The 20198-nt window shown below is 37.3% G+C and overlaps 1 protein-coding gene across 1 annotated transcript in view; it reads left to right on the forward strand.

Annotated features, from left to right (window-relative positions):
- Positions 1 to 20198, forward strand: part of LOC145671113 (alkaline phosphatase, tissue-nonspecific isozyme-like) — a 524627-nt gene that overhangs the window by 438968 nt on the left and 65461 nt on the right. Inside the window, exon 7 of the mRNA XM_081739901.1 lies at positions 11132 to 11326. Coding sequence (XP_081596027.1) covers positions 11132 to 11326 — 195 coding nt within the window. The remainder of the gene's footprint in view (positions 1 to 11131; positions 11327 to 20198) is intronic.

Here is a 20198-nt window from a genome sequence, read left to right on the forward strand (position 1 = left end):
TCAAAACCTATACTAGGTCTGAACAGCACTCTGAAATTTTAAAGATATGCCAATATGTGTTTGCGATCCCTGCTCATAATGGCAATACTGAAAGAATATTTTCGCTCATGAACATTCAATGGACAGACGAAAGAAACAGGATGGTAGTGTAGATCCTTTCTGCAATTCTTCAAGTACAATTTCAAAATGGACTGTTGTAACTTTTATAACATTGTAAACTTATCAAAAAAGAAGGAAGTTTTAAAGATGACTAGGACAACAGCTAGGTATTCTCATAAATCTAGCTCATGAAATGAACTCATATTTTGCATTACATTATTCTCATGAACATACCTCATGTTTTTCATTTTAATAATTAATAAATGTTTCATATACTTTTAGTAATGTTTTCAAATATTTCATTATTTTATATGTTCATTTTTTGTTAGCTGCTGATAGCTACTTGCTATTTAATTAATTCCACAACCTTTTCAATAGGCTTTAAAACGAAAAACGAAAGAGAGAACAGAGAAGCTAAAAAATATATTTATGAGAGCAAGCCATTCAAAAATAAAGGTGTCCCGTTTTTTTTTAGTTGACGATTTGGTCACCCTAGTCTTAGGAAGCTGCTAGGAATGTTTGTAATTACTATTTTGTTTATTATTCTGTTTATCTTATGCATTCCTAGTTAATATAGATTTAGAAAGAAATCCCGGCCGGGTAAATTAATTATTACAGTACATATAATCTATATTTATTCTTGTCTTTAATATAATTTTGTTTATGTAGCTAATTTAACTAACAGCAGTTTTCCTTCTTTCCGAAACAGGATTTTTTTTAACAGCCAGATACGAACACTAATCTTGCTTTTTTTTTCGTTGATTTTAAAATATTTTAAACCAAGCGTCTGCTGGTGACCGTTGGCTGTAACTCCTATATAAGAGCAGGGGAATCATAGGTGGGGAGGATTCCGGCTCGGCCGTTTAAAGAGGTAGATGGTGAGGGTTCTGTCCAAGAGAGGACGGAATCTTTTTTCTGGAATTCTTATTATTTTTCTCGGTCGAAGAGGCAGCTGGAGAGTGACACGGTGCAGCAAGAGGGATGTATCGCCGGGATGCAACAAATATAGTTGTGACATACTTTCAGACCACGACTCTCTTAAGAGGAAGAGAGACTGGAGGGCTATGGAGATGGTTGGTCTGTAAACTGTACCGCACAGCAACAGTGTTGCATGAAGGGGCATGCGAATTAAGTCGCTGAACCGTTTTTTTTACTGTTTTTTTGGGCCATGTCATTCCTTTAGAGGGAGGAGAGGCTAGGGTTTCAAGTCCTCATTGACGCCCCACTAAGGAGGCGAAATTAGACTAATCTGATGTTTTCGTTAACAACGCGATTCTTTAGTATTCTTCTGCCAATTTTTGGGGGGATATGCGTGATAAATGGTTCTCTCCTATAAAGGACTGAATTCATTACTTCCAGATAAATGATCCGAGACATTTTTATCCTCTTACGTTAGTATGAATAAAGATTTACTATAGGTTAATCCTTGTAGGCATTGGGGGGCGCGGTGGCTCAGTGGTAGAGCGTTCACCTCCGGTGCTTGGGGTTCCTGGTTCGATCCCAGCTCGCGCCGTGTGGACTTTGTGGTGGACAAACACCGTGCTCGTGGGTTTTCTCGGGGTTCTCCCGTTTCCTCCCACTTTCTTCATTCCACCATTTCACTCATTTCTCATTATCACCGTCTCCTTTAGCCTAACCGGCATAATCGTGGGACGTTAAACTTAAAGATTTCATTTCATTTTTTTTCCTTGTAGGCATTTTCTTTTTAATCTTCCCGTATAGGTTATTAGAACTTTTTTGTTGTTGTTTTTGGTGTGTTTGAAGCTTTGTTTAAACCCGATGCATTTAAACCAATCTCAGTACATTGCTTAGAAAAATATACTTTGGGGACTCGTTTTGTTTATTTTCTGTTTATCAACTATGCTATTCCTCCTAGATGCACACAAATGTTAAATGAGCCGCTTTTACTCTGTGGACACGAGTTCGGTTCTCGGGATGTTTCCTTTAAACGAAGAATGGTGATTAGTGATTGGGGGACGAACTTGGAGGTGGCACGTGAAGTAATGTCTCGACTCTGAAAGCATGTTTCTATTAAAAGACGTCTGTCGCGTCTCGTAACTCGTTACGAAAATTCTATTATGGCAGAAAAAAATCTTAGTTTATTTAATCAATTCAAATATAATGGGGATGTGTTTCCATCTATTGCGAGCAGTTCAATAGTTTAAGAAAAAACTTTGAAAAGTGACTAATTTTTATAAAGGATTAAAAATTCTGTATGAATTCCGCAAGTGTACAATTTTCCTTCATCAATATATAGGATACAATATACTCATGTACTCTCTCATATTCTTGCACCCTTGAATGAAAGCAAACCGAATTTTAATATATCTTTAAGTAGATAGTTTTCCATGTGCACTTGGGAAAGAAATTTAATTAATCCCGAAGACATTCGTATTAGAGAATCATCTTGTTTAGATTAGGGTATTGATCCACTCAATTTGTCTCTTTCACTCTCTCTCTCCCATGTGGTGGTGCTAATACGTTCTGAGAGTCAGACCATTAACCGCTATGGGATTTTGGTCGTTACTGGATGTTAATCTCCTACACGCGATTACAGTGAAAGCAGTAAACACTTCTGTTCAGTATGTTTGTGTATGCATTTAAATCGTTCTTTAACCGATATTACACAGTTACGTCATTCATAATATACTGCAAATGGTCTAGCTGTTAACTATAACTCCAAGGCTAAGTTACTGGATATTACTAAGTAAATCTATGACTTAAGAAAAGCCAGAAAGGTTCTTGCCGCAGAAACATAACATTATCGATGGATATTATTGTATGTAAGCGATTTCAGTCAGAATTGTTATCACGGTTGTCAATGGTAATGAAAGGTGTTGCCTGTGAGATGAGAACCTTATCCTCTCCTCTCGATTCCCGTCTCAAAAGCAAGATGAGAGTCGACACATTCTCAAATTCGATATGAGACAAGAAACATGACAATTCTCGTCTTATTTTCGAAATGAGAAAAAAAAATCTCTACTTTTGTGGGCAACAGTAGTTCACCCATGTCTTCGATCTGAAATACTGTTTTGGTGTTACATGGTTTACAGAATAAAAACTATAAAGGGTATAGCCGGATAAGGGAGTGAAAAGTGCCCTTACATGGATTGCAGTGATATTTATATCAAAGGTATCTCATATCCAAAGATAACTTTGGCCTGAAAATCAACTTCAAATTCCATCAAATTTTGAAGTTATTGTTGAAAATTCAAAAATCAATAATTGTTCATATCTCGGAAACGACTTAAGTTACGAAAGTAAAACAAAATATAGATTATACTTTCCTTCAAGAACATTACGGAAAACAAGAAACAATGTATTTCGCTCTTCAAATTTCTAGCGAAAAGCGCGTCTAAAATATTAGAATTCAAATACTTTTGCTTTATGTTCGAGTGACCACCTTCTATTTTCCACCATAGAAGGAGAACTAATCTACCTATGATATATTTTGAACATGGTTTGATACCCTCGATACAACTTGGTGTAAAATGAGAAAAAACAAAGTCGGATATGCCTGGAAGGCATGTAACCCACGTCACGCTATAAATGTTTGGCCGGCACGAATACCGTTAGAAGTCAAAGATGGTTGAGTTTGAGTTTCTGACTCGTTATGAGTGGTTCTATGCGACATAGAGAGAGAGAGAGAGAGAGAGAGAGAGAAAATATAAGTACCACGAATATACCCCAAGGCTAAAGGTAATGATGAGATGGATCATAATGGTGGATTGAAGAAATTGGAAGAGAACGGAAGAACCCCGAGAAAACCCCCTCACACAATATTTGTCCTCCATAAGCTCCTCGAACCAGAAACCTCACGCACCAGAAGTGAGCGCTCTACTATTTACTCACCGAGGCTCCACCGAAATCCAGTTACAGTGACTTTTGCTATAATTATCAAGGAACGATTCGTAAACTATGCAGCTTCAATGCTTTGTTTCTTCACGATATAACGATGTCCTTATGGGCTCATCCATGACGAGTTGCAAAGCTTAGATGATTTGTAGAACTTTGGCGTCTATTTTTCTGTTTTACTTTCCATAATTAAACTTGTTTAGAAAATTTGTACATTGTTTACTATTTAGTGTTTTTGTAAAATTATAATAGTTAATGGTAATAGCAAAAAAATGGAATTGTACGATATATTTCTAAATTTGATTGGATGTCTATTTCTTGAAAATGTATGTTTCTTCGCCGCTGAAATTACTGTACAAAACTTACTTACATTACTCTGCAAATTTTGTTTAGCAGTTTGGTAGGCAAAAAGCAAAACGTGAAGAGAAAAAAGGCTGATGTGTGATCTCTCTGACAATAAAAACGAAAATATGTTGCAGACTAAATTTATTATTAATAACGTTAATCAACTTTATAGTATAAATTTATCAAAAATTAATTTTGCATTATAATTTTCTTTTACATTATTCAGTCAATATATACGATTTTTTGATTAGTTAATTTATCAATCAGTAATACATACTCTCTCCCACTCTTCTGAAGAAACAATAAAAAAAAGAACGACGAATGAGCCATTTAAATCCAATCCAATTTTAAAAGCAGAGCAAAACCAATTAAAACTAAATCAATGCTCATTTGAAGTTGTTAATTGATTTTGTAGTTATAGTGTTTTTTTCTTTTTCTTTTTTTTTTAACGTTGGAAACTAAGGTGCTACTGTTTTAGGATGAAAATGTCTCGTAATATAGTTGATCTAGGTTAGGAAACATTTCATGGCGCAACATAATAAGAGCTAGAGGCTATTGTTGGCCAGACGGCGCAATTCTGGTCAGTATCGTAGCCAGGATGTGTGTTTGGGGCGGGCCCAAGTGCTCTTATAGATACATATATAAAAATTACAAACAAAAAATATATAAACATAAAAATATATAAAACATTGCAAACATCAAAGTACCAAAGTACATTGTCGGACCTCTTTGGGGGGCCCGGCCCCTCCGCCCCCCGTTTCCTACGCCACTGATTCTGGTAGTCAGTGCATCACACTCTCCACACAACTAATGTAGCTTTATTATTCTCTTCTCCCGAGTCGCTCATACCATGTGTCCATAAACTATAATTTACAACTTTAGACTTTAATAACTTTAAACTAGATAATAACAAACAGTTATCAACGTTTGAAGGATAACTCATAAAGTTTTGTTTCCTCATACACGTCATCAGGGACGGCGATTAGGGGATGAAGAGGGGGCAGTTGTCCCCCCACTGTTTGAAGTGACCCCTTAATATATATAGTTTCATTTGGAAATGTAAAGTTTTTGCATGTATTACTGGTTTATAGAAAAAATGGTGCCATGTGATATTTGCCGTTGCGTGAGTACATATCGGTTATTTGTCTTTCAGTGGAGTTAAGAAAGCTACAGGAATTGCGTTTTAATTGCAATTCAAAGCAATTAATATTGCAATTGCGTATTTCTATAAATGTCATAGCATATGCTTGTAGTATTTAAAAATGAAATGAAATCTTTGAGTTTTACGTCCCATGATTATGCCGGTTAGGCTAAAGGAGACGGTGATGATGAGTAATGAATGAAATGGTGGAATGAAGAAAGTGGGAGGAAACGGGAGAACTCCGAGGGAACCCACGCACACGGTGTTTGTCCACCACAAAGTTCACTTGGCGGGGGCTGAGGACGAACCGGGATCCCAAGCACCAGAGATGAACGCTCTACCACTGAGCCACCGCGGCCCCCTTGTAGTATTTACTGTCTTTCATTTTCTAAGAGTATACATTTAATCGCATGTATGGAATTAAAAATCTAAGTTGTTCTTTAATCCCAGTTTCAATATGACTTTTGCAGGATAAGCCTCATTATTCATTACTATGATTAATATTATCCTTTCTATTTATTAGTTTTGCAAATTTGTTATTAAATAAACTGCTCATACAATTTTTCAGACAGAATTCTAAGATGTTCATGAGCAAGGAATCAAATTTCTTCTCATACTTTCATTGTTTAAGAGTACAAAGGGCTAGTACCTTCTTGTGTTGCTCTTGTCAATTTACTTAATAAAATATGAAATACGATATACGGTGTTTTAAAGGAAAAAGATAGTATAATATTAATTATACAATCTTACGTCAAAGAAGGTAATATAAACAGCCAGGGAAACTAATATTGATATACAAATATTCAGATAATGTCTTACCCCCCACCCCTACACACACACACACTTTTAATGTTTGAACGCCACTACTACACGTCATACATGTCAATATGTGTACTCATAGTGACACTGATAACGTTCAATCGGTACTCAATTTCTGTCCATGTACGCTCGAGGAACTCCACGGTGGCATGTTCAGATACATTACAAATATGTGTTTTGAAGATTGTAGTCTTGGTTTGTAACCTTAGGTCAGTAAACCTGATCCTATATAAAACTCTATAAGAAGAAATCTAATGGGGTGAGGTCAGATAATCATGGTAAGTATCAAATAGGACCATCTTGTCCAATCCATCTACCCGGAAAATTTTCATTCAGAAATTGATGAATATTTAGGAACCAGTAAAGTGGTGCTGCATTCTGCTGGAATATTACGTCAAGTTGCAGGTGTTCCACTGTGGCATAGCAAACTCTTGTAATATCACTGTTGACGTTAGATTCGCTTTAAAAAATGGAGCAATGATGAAATTAAGCATAAGTCCGCATCACATATTGATCTTGGGACTCTCTTTTTCCATTCTATATGTAACATGATGACCCTATAATCCCCACACATGAACGTTATGACAATTCAGTTTGCCAGACACATGGAAAGTTAACTTATTGGAGAAAGAAATCTTCCCCCCCTCAAAAAAAAAAAAAAAGGAAAAGAAAGAAAATCACTATTTGATTTTGTCGGACTTCTTGCAGACGCAAACCAGTTGGTGTCCAAGTTGGTGTCTGAGACAGGTGGGTGTTCCAGCCCTGTTTATGGAGAACAATACCGTTTCCATTAATGATATGCCAAGCATAAATAGTTGGTCAGAACAGTGTTTCCTTCCATACTGTGTCCGAAAGTTTCGTTGCACTTTGGGAATCGGATTTCCTCTCTATGAACTAGACTACACACTGAGCATTCTCCTGTGCGTCCACTCTGTCCTGAATTCTGCGTCACCTGGAAAATAGTAATAATAAAAAAATCAATTATCTTGTCATGTTGTCATGTTGTTTCGTGCAAATATCGGTAAGGATCATTGTTCAGAATACTCTATGATACCACAAGGTTAACAGTGTTGCCAATCAAATAAAGTTGTATTTTTTCAAGCTGCACCATGTCAAGTTATAACACATTTTAAATCTACATACACTGCCAGTCATAAATTAAGCAACAAATATAAACTCATGTATGTAAGGAAAGTAAATGCATGCTAGTGAACACACTGTTATTGAAATTAAAGAAGCACCCATTTCACGCCATACAGCAAGGAAAATTACCAAATGAAAGTACACTCGTGGGAAGAAATTATGGACGTAGGTGGCATTGAAATTGGGAAACACTGAAGAAGCAAAAGAATGGTTAGCTGACACTAATAAAGGATATGACCACTGCGAATAGCAATACAGGATTCACAACATCGTCTCATGCTGGTAATAAGTGTTTTACTGGCTCATTTGGTATCTTGGTCCACTGTTGACGAAGAGTCCGTTGAAGATCTTGGAGAGTTCGTGCAGGACTACAAGGCTTGCAATTTGTCGCCCTAGAGCATCCCACATGTGTTTGGTCGGGTTAAGGTCCGGGGACTTCGATGTCCACTTCATTCGTTGAATATGGTGTTGCTCCAAGTACTGATCGACCAGTTATGTTATATGGGAGTGAGCTTTATCGTCCTGCAGAATGAATCGCTGACCTCTAGCACGTGCGATGGGTACAACTTGGCGATCCAGAACATCATCCCAATAGCACTGAGCTGTCATTGTGCCACGCGGGAGAACATATACATCAGTACATGTGTGCTTGTGTGGAGATGCCACCCCACACAAGCGCACATGCACCACCATATCTATCCCTTTCAATAATATTGGATGGATGGTAACGGGTTTCTGTTTCTCACCAGACTAATCTGTGTCGAGAATCACTGTCCAGAGAAAATCTAGACTCATCAGTAAAGAGAACTGACTGCTCATGCTCCTGAGTCCAATTCACATTCACTCTTGCTCAATTTAATTGCTGCCTCTTGTATTACCGGGTAAAGGGTACACACACCACTGGTCTTCTGGCATACAACCCCCCCTTTGTGAAGTCGCCTGCATACTGTACTCGTTGATAGAGGGCGTCCAGTGACAGCAACAGCCTCCACACGCACATAAGTTGCTGTTGTAGACCTGTTTCTTCGATTTGTCAGAGATATATCGATCATCCCTGGCTGATGTCACACAGAGTTGACCGCCACTGAAACTTCTATAAGCATTTTGCGTTCTTTGGATCTTGCTCCACAACCTGCTGACTACTGATCGATCAACATTGAGCCACCGGGCCACGTCGGGCCGGATACTGCCTTACTTCCAACATACCGATGGCACGCTAGCATATTTCATTAAGCAGATGATGCTCGTTGTCATATTCGCCTGTTTCACTCCACTAGACTTGCCTCTGCACTCTACCACACAGTCAGCTAACAATTCCGTGAGCTCAGGTAATTCCCACTGTACCTAGTACTTTAAGAAGTCGTGTGAGGACAGCATAATCGCGAGTTCTTCCGCACAATCTTTCCCCGATCATTCGTCAATGCTCGGTGTACTATGACATCCATTTTCTCTGTATTTCACACCCCGTCATTTCTTTTTCTATTGAACATTTTGTCTTTGTTGCTTAATTTATGACGGACAGTGTATAAAAGGAAAGCAAATACCACTCTTGTTACGCAGTGTGTTAAAAACTAAGGACGCTACACTATGACAAATATTGAAAAAGAACCAAATTTTGAAGAGTTCTATAAGAGTAATAACGCAAGTGAGATGGATATCCAAAGTACAGCTCACAGATGACGAGAAGAACTCTAAAACAGGGGAAGCGGGGAAAGGTCAACGACACGGTCAAGTCCATTTTCGGTTTTTGAGGTGTGGTCTATACTTAGATGTCGTCTGCCACTCCGGGTAAAGTTATATGTGTGCTATTCCGTGGTGTCATTTGAAACTCCCGTGCGAAAAATGAGCGAGCCCATACCTACGTCAAACTACTTCTTCTAGGGTTCTTCTCGTCATCTGTGAGCTGTACCTAGATGCCGAATACTACGGTCATTACACGGCATACTTCAAATTACTAGAAAGAAGTTACAAGGGATTGAAACTGTCAGTCTTTAAAGTACTTTATTTCGGAAAATGGCGCGGGAGACCCGGGTTCGATTCCCGGCGGGAGCTCATGTGGTTCGGATTCCACGTTAATCAGTAGGTCCACGTCTCTCATAGCATCGCTGCTGAAAGGGACGCTAAACTGAAATTCAACTCATTTATTTCGGAAAAGTGTTCATATAAGGATCACATCGAATTACATACATGGTTTCCATAGACATAAAGATCATAATGTCATTATGATGTCTCAAACCACTTTGAAAATATATGAAAAAAGTGATAAAGTTCGATGTATTACATAAAATGACATATTTATGGGAACTTTTAAAACACTATTTTTATTTTCTTTACTGTAACATTAAACAATACTTTTTGGGGGATGTAATTACAATAAAGTCTCAGAGTTACATAATTTAAGGAAGTGTTGTAAACTTTTAAGTTTTTACCACATCTTTAGAATGGTTGTAGACATCAAATGGCTGTAAACGGCATCATGATCTTTAAGATACAATAAGATGCAATGCATGCAATAAGATAAGGTACTTACTTACGCAGGTCTTAACTACGCAGTTTTTTGAAATAAAGGCTTTTGGGGAAAAATATCAATCCCTTATAACTTTGTTCATATTCGTTCGAAATCCGACGTATCGTATTAGGTATTAAAATATTTCCGATGTGCATTACTCCGTCTGTCTCTTCTGCGTCATTATAGCTGTAAAAACCATTGAAAGTTTGATGTTTGTCTTATTGTAGCGTCCTTAGTTCGGTACACTGCATAACAAGTGTGGTATTGTACGTTTTCTTTTCACACGTAGATTTAAAATGTGTAATAAACTGACGTAGTGCCATTTGAAAAAATACAACTTTATGTTAGATTGGCAACATTATTAACCTTGTGGTATCATAGAATGCACCAACTGTAGTCCCCTTGTGATATTTGCGTGGTACAAAATTTCAGCGGTTTTGTCCCTTAGTTTAAAAGTTGCAAGGTCGTATACATATATATATCCTAGTATCAATTCAGGTTTAACCAGGTGCGAAAGGGGTGCAAAATGATCCACCTACATAAGAGTTTTCCATATTTTATTAATACATATTTCTTAAAAAGCGTGTGTTTCTGAAACTCAGAAGGACAAACACTGTGTGTACTGCTTCCTACCATTTACTTTATTCCATCATTTCATTATTTCTCATCACCACTGTCTCCTTTAGCCTATCCGGCAGAATAGAGGGGCGTAGAACTAAAAGATTTCATTCTCATTTTCAAACTCATGGGGGGGGGCAATTGTCCCTGCCCTCCTCAAATAATACACCTAGAAAATCAAGTTTTTTTTTCCTTAATATAATCTTCTTTGTACGCGCACCGAGAAATTTTTGTTGGATGCAGAGCCCAATGCTACAAGACACTACGTCTATGTGGTACTGAACGGGTGTACCCGAAAAGACGATAAGTAATTATAAAATACTTCCACCTATATTTTCAGAAAAAAAAATGATAGAACTAGATTGTTTTTATAAGATGAAGGGTACAGATGAAGTCTAAGATCATACCGTATTTTCATGCTACATCAAACATTTTCCTGTTAAACAAGTATAGTTTTATTGAGTAATTGTACAAATACCTAGGTATATGGTGAGTTAGGAAGTTTCGAAGGATATCCGGAACTGATGGACTCCTGTGGATGCACCCCTGCTTCCAGGATGAAAATTGTCTGAATTCAACACTAGTTTTTCTTTCCTTTTCAGCTGGACGCATCGATCACGCACACCACTACAACAATGCATATCGCGCACTTGAGGAAACACTTGCTATGGAATCAGCATTACTGGCAGCTCTGCCTCTTCTTAATTTACATGATACGTTACTGGTTGTTACGTCAGACCATTCACATGTGTTCACTATAGGAGGAGTGGGAACCAAACGAGGAAATCCAATATTTGGTAAGTATGTACATAATTTTTTTTTATTTGTTCTTTCCTACATGGGTAGTTTCCAAAACCAATTTTTATCACAGACTACCGCAGAGGGCCCTAATTACCAAAAACGTGGCTAGAATTCGAAAATACAACTGAATACCCCCACCAAGGATCAAGCCTGAGAGCACTTGTATGGTAAGCACGCGTGTAGCCACTTCGCCACAAAGCGTCACTATTGCAGCTAAAATTTAAAATAATAATAATAATAATACGAAGCAATATTATTCGAATCATGTGTATTGTACAATTTAGAAAACTAAGAGCGATAAAAGTATCAACGCTAAAAATACAATGTTTGCAAAGTAAGTAAATAAAATATAAGTACTATGAATACCAAGTAAGATAAACAAAGTAATTGAAATGCATGTACTGTAGTTACTAACATAGGGAGACTGCTGCATTTTCAAAACACAATAGAATACTCAAGAAAGGCGGATCTTATCAACTCCCATTTGATTTAGTTCCAACTGCACATGTATATATGTATGTCAACTGAAATTAGCATAATTAGTCTTTACAAACTATGCTATTAAAAACATTTAAAACATACAAGCTATTTGCATGGTATATATATGCTTTAATTAGTTATGCTTCTTTTGCATGGTATGGAGGGTGTTTATCATCAGTAATTTAATTCGAACTGTCTTTAGGGAGCGGATAAAACATTCAGATAAAAAAAATAAAATAAGTTTGTCATTGCACTGTATCGTAAACGAACTGGTCGCTATTTGTTAATGGAAATCCCTTTAGTCAATGAGATTCTAAACTGCTGGTGATAGCATGTGCCATGCAATATTCTACGTTAACATACATATATATATATATATATATATATATATATATATATATATATATATATATATATAGAGAGAGAGAGAGAGAGAGAGAGAGAGAGAGAGAGATATAGATATAGATATATATAAAGTATAGATATGATTAACACTAGTTAGTTTTTCTTTAGAAATTCCAGAATTTTGTGGCTTCATCCTGAGAGCCCCGCTGCCCCCCACTGCTTTATATAATAATAAGCCACAGTATAATTCTCAAATAAATATGAATAGCTTCCCTGACATTCTCATTTGAGTTGCTATTTTCTTACATTCTCTATCCGAACGTGACTATTATGATGGTGTTTGTGCATCTTATTCCATATTGCTGGAACATCCGTCACTAGTTCTAATTAATGTCTTTCATAACGCAGTAGAACCTCTAGAGTATGGACACAGAATCCTCTGCAGACGAAATTCTAAACAAGTGAATGTTTTATTACGTAGAGCACTTTGAAACCTATGGAGAACTAATGAGAACACGAGCCACAGCGATGCTTTCACTGAACATCAATGTGAAAACAAACTCGGTTGTTCATCATCGTGACCACTAATTCACCATCGTTGTCGACCTCTAGGTCACGATGTAGCGTATATCTTCGGCATGTGCTTACTTATTTGAATCCATGGGTTTGTGCTATCATCAATTTAGCGACCGCGATCTAAACCTCGACCGTGAAGCATCTTCGGCATGTTTTTACCCTTAATCGCTCGAATTTAAATCTGGTATAAGAAGCGCCCACCGCTTAATACTTCATAGTCATCACTTCATAATAAGTGCCTCAACATAATCTTCACTAATACTTCCTTCTAACAATGTACAGCAGAAACTGACACAATTGATTTTCTTTCTTTCTTTCAACAAGAATTTGGCATGTTCGTTGCAGTTATCTTTCCGTTTCGTAGTTCATAAATTATGAATAATCATAAAAATGCACAGATCAACAACATAAAAAAAATAAAATAAGAAGCTTTCCGAGTTTATTATTTTCGATTCGCTGTTAGGTAAAGACCAAAGACAGGTCGAGATTGGCCTCGCTTCTTTCATTTCGAAAGTCTCTTCAAGAGCGGATACAAATTATCTAATAATGAAATATATGTTTTCACTTTGGAAATGCAATGTTTTTTTATATCTGTGTATTGAGGAATTCACTATACATCGAAATGGAATTGTAAGAAGGTTACATTGAATAAACCTTGTAACTACAGGATGTCCCGAAAGTCAGGACTGCTTATTGAGAAAAGTACCGCCGGTAGCATTAGTTTGAGAATGTACATGAACAATGCGGGATAGAGGACACTTGTCGGGGTTATTATCAACCACGGCCACCATATTGGTATCCGCCATATTGGATCTCGTTCATTTTTTTTTAAATGGAGAGGTACATGCCCAAACATGATAATAGGCTACAATTTCTTCAGAAATACAATAGTGAAGTCGGTTTCTTAAAATTCGTAGAAATATTTTTTTGGCCACTTACCTTGTGAAAAATCAACAAAAAAGTATCTTGTACAACATGCTTGTGTGACTATAATCTTGACAGATTGGATATTTTATAATTAGAAAACATGGAGAACATGTTCCTGAATTACATGTTTTCCATGTGGTTCCTTTGTCACGAGTAGATATTTGTATCCCACTAAAAATGTTTGCATAAACACATGACCAAACCTTCGGAGTGACAGATGCACAAATAACGAGGAGGGGAGCGTCCCCCAGTACGATGGTGTCCCAGCCTATTAAGGATGTTGTGTTAAGCTACCCAGTGGCTCAATCAACAATTTCCATGGCATTGGGTTGGACGGCATGGTCCAGTGGAGTAGCCTCCGCGGTCATCTAATCTGCCACCACTGATTTTTTTCTATAGAGATACTTGGAGTCTGTTGCATATTCTGTTGAGATTCGTGATGTGGATCACTTTGAGAACCCGATTATTGAGGATTGTGTATCTATCATCCCAGAGGTTTTGTTACGTGTTCAGGTGATCCGTTTTTCGTCGGATCCAATATGACAGATAACACATTGGTGGCCGTGATTGATAACCACCTCGACAGATGTCCCCTAGCCCATTGTTTATGTACATTCTTTGACTAATGCTATTTGCTGAAGTTTTTTTTATTAAATACCCCATCCAAGCTTTTGGGACACCCTATATTGTATTAGCTACGAAGCAGCATAGTCAAATAAGTTATGTAGTGATACTAAGCATGTTTTGATTTATCAGAATAAAAGCTCATCAGTGGTAGAGACCTCATCAGTGGTATAATCCACGTGTTGATCCAGCCATAAATTTATGGTTGGCAACATTGTGTTTGTAGAAGTTTTTGGGCTTCTTCCGTTTCCTCTCAAATTTTCATTCAACCAATCCTCTGATAACTATTCACCTTCATTCGATAAGAACATAACAATGAGATATTAAATTAAAGTATTTCATTTTTTTCTCGGTTAACCATGAATTTAACCGCCAAGTTTTAGAATACAGACTCACACTACTATATTTTCTGCGCCCCTGTGGATTTGCACCAGGTTCACATCTTGAAATGGGCACACTGAGAATGTGCCCAGGGACATGAAAAGCAGAAGAGAGCTCATCGCATGCAACGAAAACACTTCTTAGACAAAGGAGGAAAGAAACGCAAGAACATCCTGAACTTAGAAAAGAATCATTAAAAACTAACTAAAATTAGAATAAATAGAAGGATATGTACACTCATGTCCAACATTATTGACGCATGTCTATAAATATGTTGTTGTAGGAATATAATTTGATAACGAATTCGCCCGGTATTTCTTATAATATTGGTATGTGTAGAATCGGCAAAGACATGTATGTGGCAAATTTCATGTTAAAAGAGCAGTAAATAAGAACAATAAAATGAAAATAAAACTTCCTTGTCCATTTAGCAACATTTTGGTTTACTCATTCTAATTTTCGTATTTATAATTCTTTTTTTATGAAATTTACCATAAATATACATTTCCCGATTATACACATAGTATTAAAAGTACCCTGCAAAATCATTATCAAATTATATCCTTACAGGAAGACAGTTGTAGATATACGACAATCATTTTGGACATGACTGTACATGACGTGAAGGAGTATGCTTTGAATAGCGTGATATTTTCTGAATTAGTATTAAAACCAGAAGTGCACTACATTTCAACAACTTCTAGTTTCAGTAGAGAGTTAACGATGGAAATGACATGTGTTCTCGGGACGCTTCATCGATTGCAGGAAAACCACATCTGGCTATCTTTTGCCACTTTTGCTCAATAGTGATCATCGTAAAATATGGAAATATTTTCTTTTATCACTTTTGGTTTGAATACCACCTTCATAGGCCGACGTCGGTGGCCTCCGACTTTTAAGGTTTTTCAACGGATGCTCACCCGTAGGTACTTATAACATAAATCACAGTGTTTCATAGATCTAATAGACCAGTGGTTCCCAAACTTGGGGCTACTTCTGAGAGACGTGGAAGAGCTTCAGGGGAATCATTTGACTTATCACTTAAAGACTTTAAAATGTGGGTGCTGAGGACACATTAAAACTTTCCAAGGAGTGCTACTGAAGTGAATTTTTAAATGGGAAAGTTTTTATTAAAACAAACAAACAAAAACACAAACACGATTAACTAAACTTTGTACTGAACAAAACTCAAAGTAAACATATTGATCTTGTTTCTCTATTTCAAACGTGTTTAGTAGGACTGACCACTGTCTTAACTTTCAAGCCTGCTTTGTTAATTCATTAGCGAAGCTCACATTATACGATCTACTTTCTTTCGCGGCATGAATGTCATTTCGTAATTAATCTCCAATGAAAAATCCAATAGATGCTTGAGGTCAGAAACACCCATGTATACTGCAATTGACACTACTTGTCCCTTCTGACAGCACGCTGCGCGCACGTGGTGCTCAATGCTGTGTTGCCAGCTTTTGCGTCTGGTGATTAAACATGAAATTATTCATTGCAAATAAATCTCAGTTTTATAAAATTAAATAGCACAAAAGAGAACTAAAAAGTATTTTTCCAATAACCAGCAGATCCGCTACTCAAGTTGACATTTGACTAAAACAATTTGCGTTTGTTTATATTCAAATTGGCAACATGCGGAAAGGATAGAATATTTACCGTTGCAGAGCGAGAGAAATGAGCCACTACAATTGGCTGAACGTGCTGTTGCCATAGGACCACTTCTCCTTGTTGTTTGATTGTTGTGACCACGTGCAGGAAGGAAAAAACAGAGGAAAGCAACTGTCAGAAGTGGCAAGTTGTATCAAATAGACTGTAGTTGGCATTAATATACCAACCATATAGTGTGAATAAGATGAATTTTAGCAATATATGCCCTTAAGTAGAAGAAATAGGGAGCCTTAAAATATTTTCTTGTTTTTCAGCAGATCTTCGTACTCGTTAAGCTTAAGAACTTGAAACTTCATATCCCCCCCCCCTCAAATTTTAGAATCTGAGAAAGATAGGATTTTATATGGAAGTTGCCCTTTAAGGAAGAGAAATGGAGTGAGAAGATCTTTCATTATTATTACATGATTCTTCCGAACAGCTCGGTGTACATTCACAAAATTGTGTTCCGTAAATTGTGAATCTTTGACTGATTGAATACAAATTTCTAATTTACTTGCACATGGGAGCTCCATAGTTTAATGGATAGAGCGTTGGATTCACATCGGTGTGATACTGGGCTTGATTTCCTATCGATACACCCAAATTTTCATCATCCACCCAGCGTCCTGAGGCAACTGGGGAGCCATGTGTATAGACTTGACGACCATTAGGTTCAGAAAGCTCCTGATATGTTTTTTTTTTCAGAAGGGCGGTAACGTGAATCAATGATCACGTGTTCGTTGCTAAGCAGGACGTAGTTTCACTGATTGCTAACAGATGACGTTAGAGTAGGTTCAGGCTCGCAAAGGATAATCAATGCCAGTAGTTAATACTATTAATTTACTTGCACATATTCAATATAGCTCATGCAAGAGGAAGGAATGATTAGCTTTGAAGTGCTCGACGTAAAGGGAAAAGAATGGCACATGGAGCCATTTTGGAAACCGCATTGTCACAAATCTACGTTTAAACATGAGGAAATTTAAGTTTTTTTAAGCGATGATTTTCTTCGATTTGAAGAGTTAAGTTTATATTACTTGTATACAATTATTTTTCTGTATTTATTTTTCTCAAATATAATCAGTGATTCAACTCATACCTCTAAAGACAATCTTATTTGGTAGATATAAATAGCTCTCTACGAAGTCGAAAGTTGACATTTTATCCTTCTTAACTATGTTAGCTTTGGAAAATTATCTTCTTACTTTACAGTTTCCTATAAGTACCAGTTTGCTACAGTTTGGCAAAGTTCAGATTGCATAGAAGAAAAACAGGAAAGGAACTTCCCTTGTAAGCTTTTTCTTCCTTTTTTTAAAGCGCTAGTCAATCTCATCGACGATTCGCTCATTTATACATGAAGTAAGGAAGAAAGTTAAGCAAATAGATTTTAGTTCCATCTCAAGCCTTCAACTTCTCTCTCTCTCTGTATGTGTGTGTGTGTGATACCATTATAAATGAAATGTCGTTATTGCCGAAGCAGTCACTGTGTACTTTGTCGTTTCCGTTGTTTGTATTTCTCGTAGCAACGGATGATTTCATCTTAAGACGTTGTGATTTATCTTCCGTGTTCTGTCAAGTTTATTTTTTGGGACCCGTATCACAGTTCGTTCGTCTAATGGAAGAAACGGCCTGCAGCTGTCAAGACGTGTGTAGCTGTCTTCTTCCTCATCCTTCGCAATCCCTTGGCGATTCCAATTTGCTTTCTTTGATGCCACTCGGTGACTCGACACTGAGAGAGAGGGGAATCATAGGAACCGGATTCTGAGACCCTATACTAAAAAAAAGTACGAACTGAATCGACTAGGAGCAGTGTTGCTACACTCCACAATCGTGGTTACACAAGTTAGGGACCTGTATTGTGTCTTCGGTGGGAACAATGGTTTGAGTTCCTTGCTAGATTTCCAAGCTATGCTATGCATAGGATACGTATCGGAAGTCTTGTAGAACGGGTTTGTCCGTTTGTATGTCTCTCAATAAGTAACAGAGGAAAAACTGTGGGTAAGATGTATCGAAAAGCGACTTTTTAAAATCTATTCAGCATCTCAAGAATAGTAGTAGAAATTAACCATTTCCAGTTTCAACTTCTGATAGTGGAATGATAACAGATATCGATAAGTTTTTTTTTTTTTAATCGATTTAGCGTCCCAGGAAAATATAATATTTTCACTCGCATCTCTCTGCTAATAAGGGAAAATCTAGAAATTTACTACTACTTCCGGGTTCAATATTAATCTACATAGAACAAAAACGATAAGACAGTCGGGGATAGAAACGACTTTTTCAAATCGGAATAGGTTTCCTGTACTCTGTTAACTTTATAATCCAACTATGAGTAGTAGAAAATAACAATTTCTGGTTTCAACTTTGATTGCTAGAGGGCAAATGCGGTAATATATAGCTACAAGCAGATTTTTGAAATCGATCCAGTGTATGAATAAAAGATAATATCTTCAGCCCTATCTTTCTACTGAAGCGGAAAGTGGTAGAAACAGTGGCGTACCAGCTGCCCCCGCAACCCCTGCAGTGCGGGGGGCCCCGAGGTATAGGGGGCCCCGAAGTCTTGCTATGAATAAAGATTTAAAGAAGTAGAACCTCAACCTTACTTCTATCGGCTTTACAACTAGGGCCCCTTCTCTATACTTTGCGGGGGGGCCCGCAAAAGTGTGCTACGCCACTGGAGAAATTTGGAATAACTTCCGGTTTTAATATTCATAGAGCAAAAAACGATAAGAGATGTCGTCAAGCGGGTTGTGGCATCGATTCAACACTCCAACAGTAGGTTTCACTTCATCGGTAATCGTCTATTAGAGTAAAACTTGAAATGGTAAAAATTAAACATTTCTGGTTTCAGCTTTGATCACCATAGGACAAAAATGGCAATACTCGTTAATTGCGACGAGCATATTTTGTTTTAATTGATTCAACTTTTGCATTTCTTTCTCTCTGCTGAACTGAAAATGGTACCATTTTACTACTACTTCTGATTTCAAGATGGATTTCCATAGGGAGAAAACAGTAAATGATAGCATGAAGGGTTTTTTTTTTTTTTTTTTTTTTTTTTTTTTTGATCGATTAAGCACTCAAAGAATATTTTCCATCTCCGAATTTATTGCTCCAGTGCAGTCTTGGGAAGTAACGTAACGCAAGTAACGTTTCCTAGTAACGCGTTACAAATTTTTAGGTAATGTACCTAGTTTGCGTTACTTCTTTTTTTTTTTGCGTTACATTTCGGACAAGTAACTACAATACATGTATATTTTTTCGGAAACAAATGTTTCTTTCCTGTAAGTGAATTTCTCAGAATTGAACAAAGGAGTATGAAGTATGTCACTGACCGACAGTCAGTCCCCCAACACCTTAGTGCCACTTGCTGCTTATGGAAGATGAGTACAGCCTCCAGGAAATCATATGTCCTGATTGCAAGCACTTGGAAGATTTTGTCATAGATGTTGATAGCTCCAAATCATTACATTCAGTATGAGAACTGTGAGCAATAGTAGTCTAGTTTACTCTGATTGATATTGTTTTTATGGAGACGGAGAACGAACGAACGCGGTGGCTCAGTGGTAGAGCGTTCACCTCTGGTGCTAGGGGTCTCGGGTTCAAACCCTGCTCCCGCCAAGTGAACTTTGTGGTGGACAAACACCGTGTTCGTGGGTTTTCTCGGGGTTCTCCCGTTTCCTCCCACTTTCTTCATTCCACCATTTCATTCATTACTCATTATCACCGTCTCCTTTAGCCTAACCGGCATAACCGTGGGACGTAAAACTCAAAATTTTATTTCATTTCACTTTATAACTTGAATGTTGATTACTTGAAAAAATCGATAACCCGATTTTTTTATGTATTCCCTTCAGCTTCGAGTTATCGATGTCCCCA

The sequence above is a fragment of the Thermobia domestica genome, chromosome 15, assembly GCF_964235325.1.
Source record: "Thermobia domestica chromosome 15, izTheDome1.hap1.1, whole genome shotgun sequence".
Lineage (NCBI taxonomy): Eukaryota > Metazoa > Arthropoda > Insecta > Zygentoma > Lepismatidae > Thermobia > Thermobia domestica.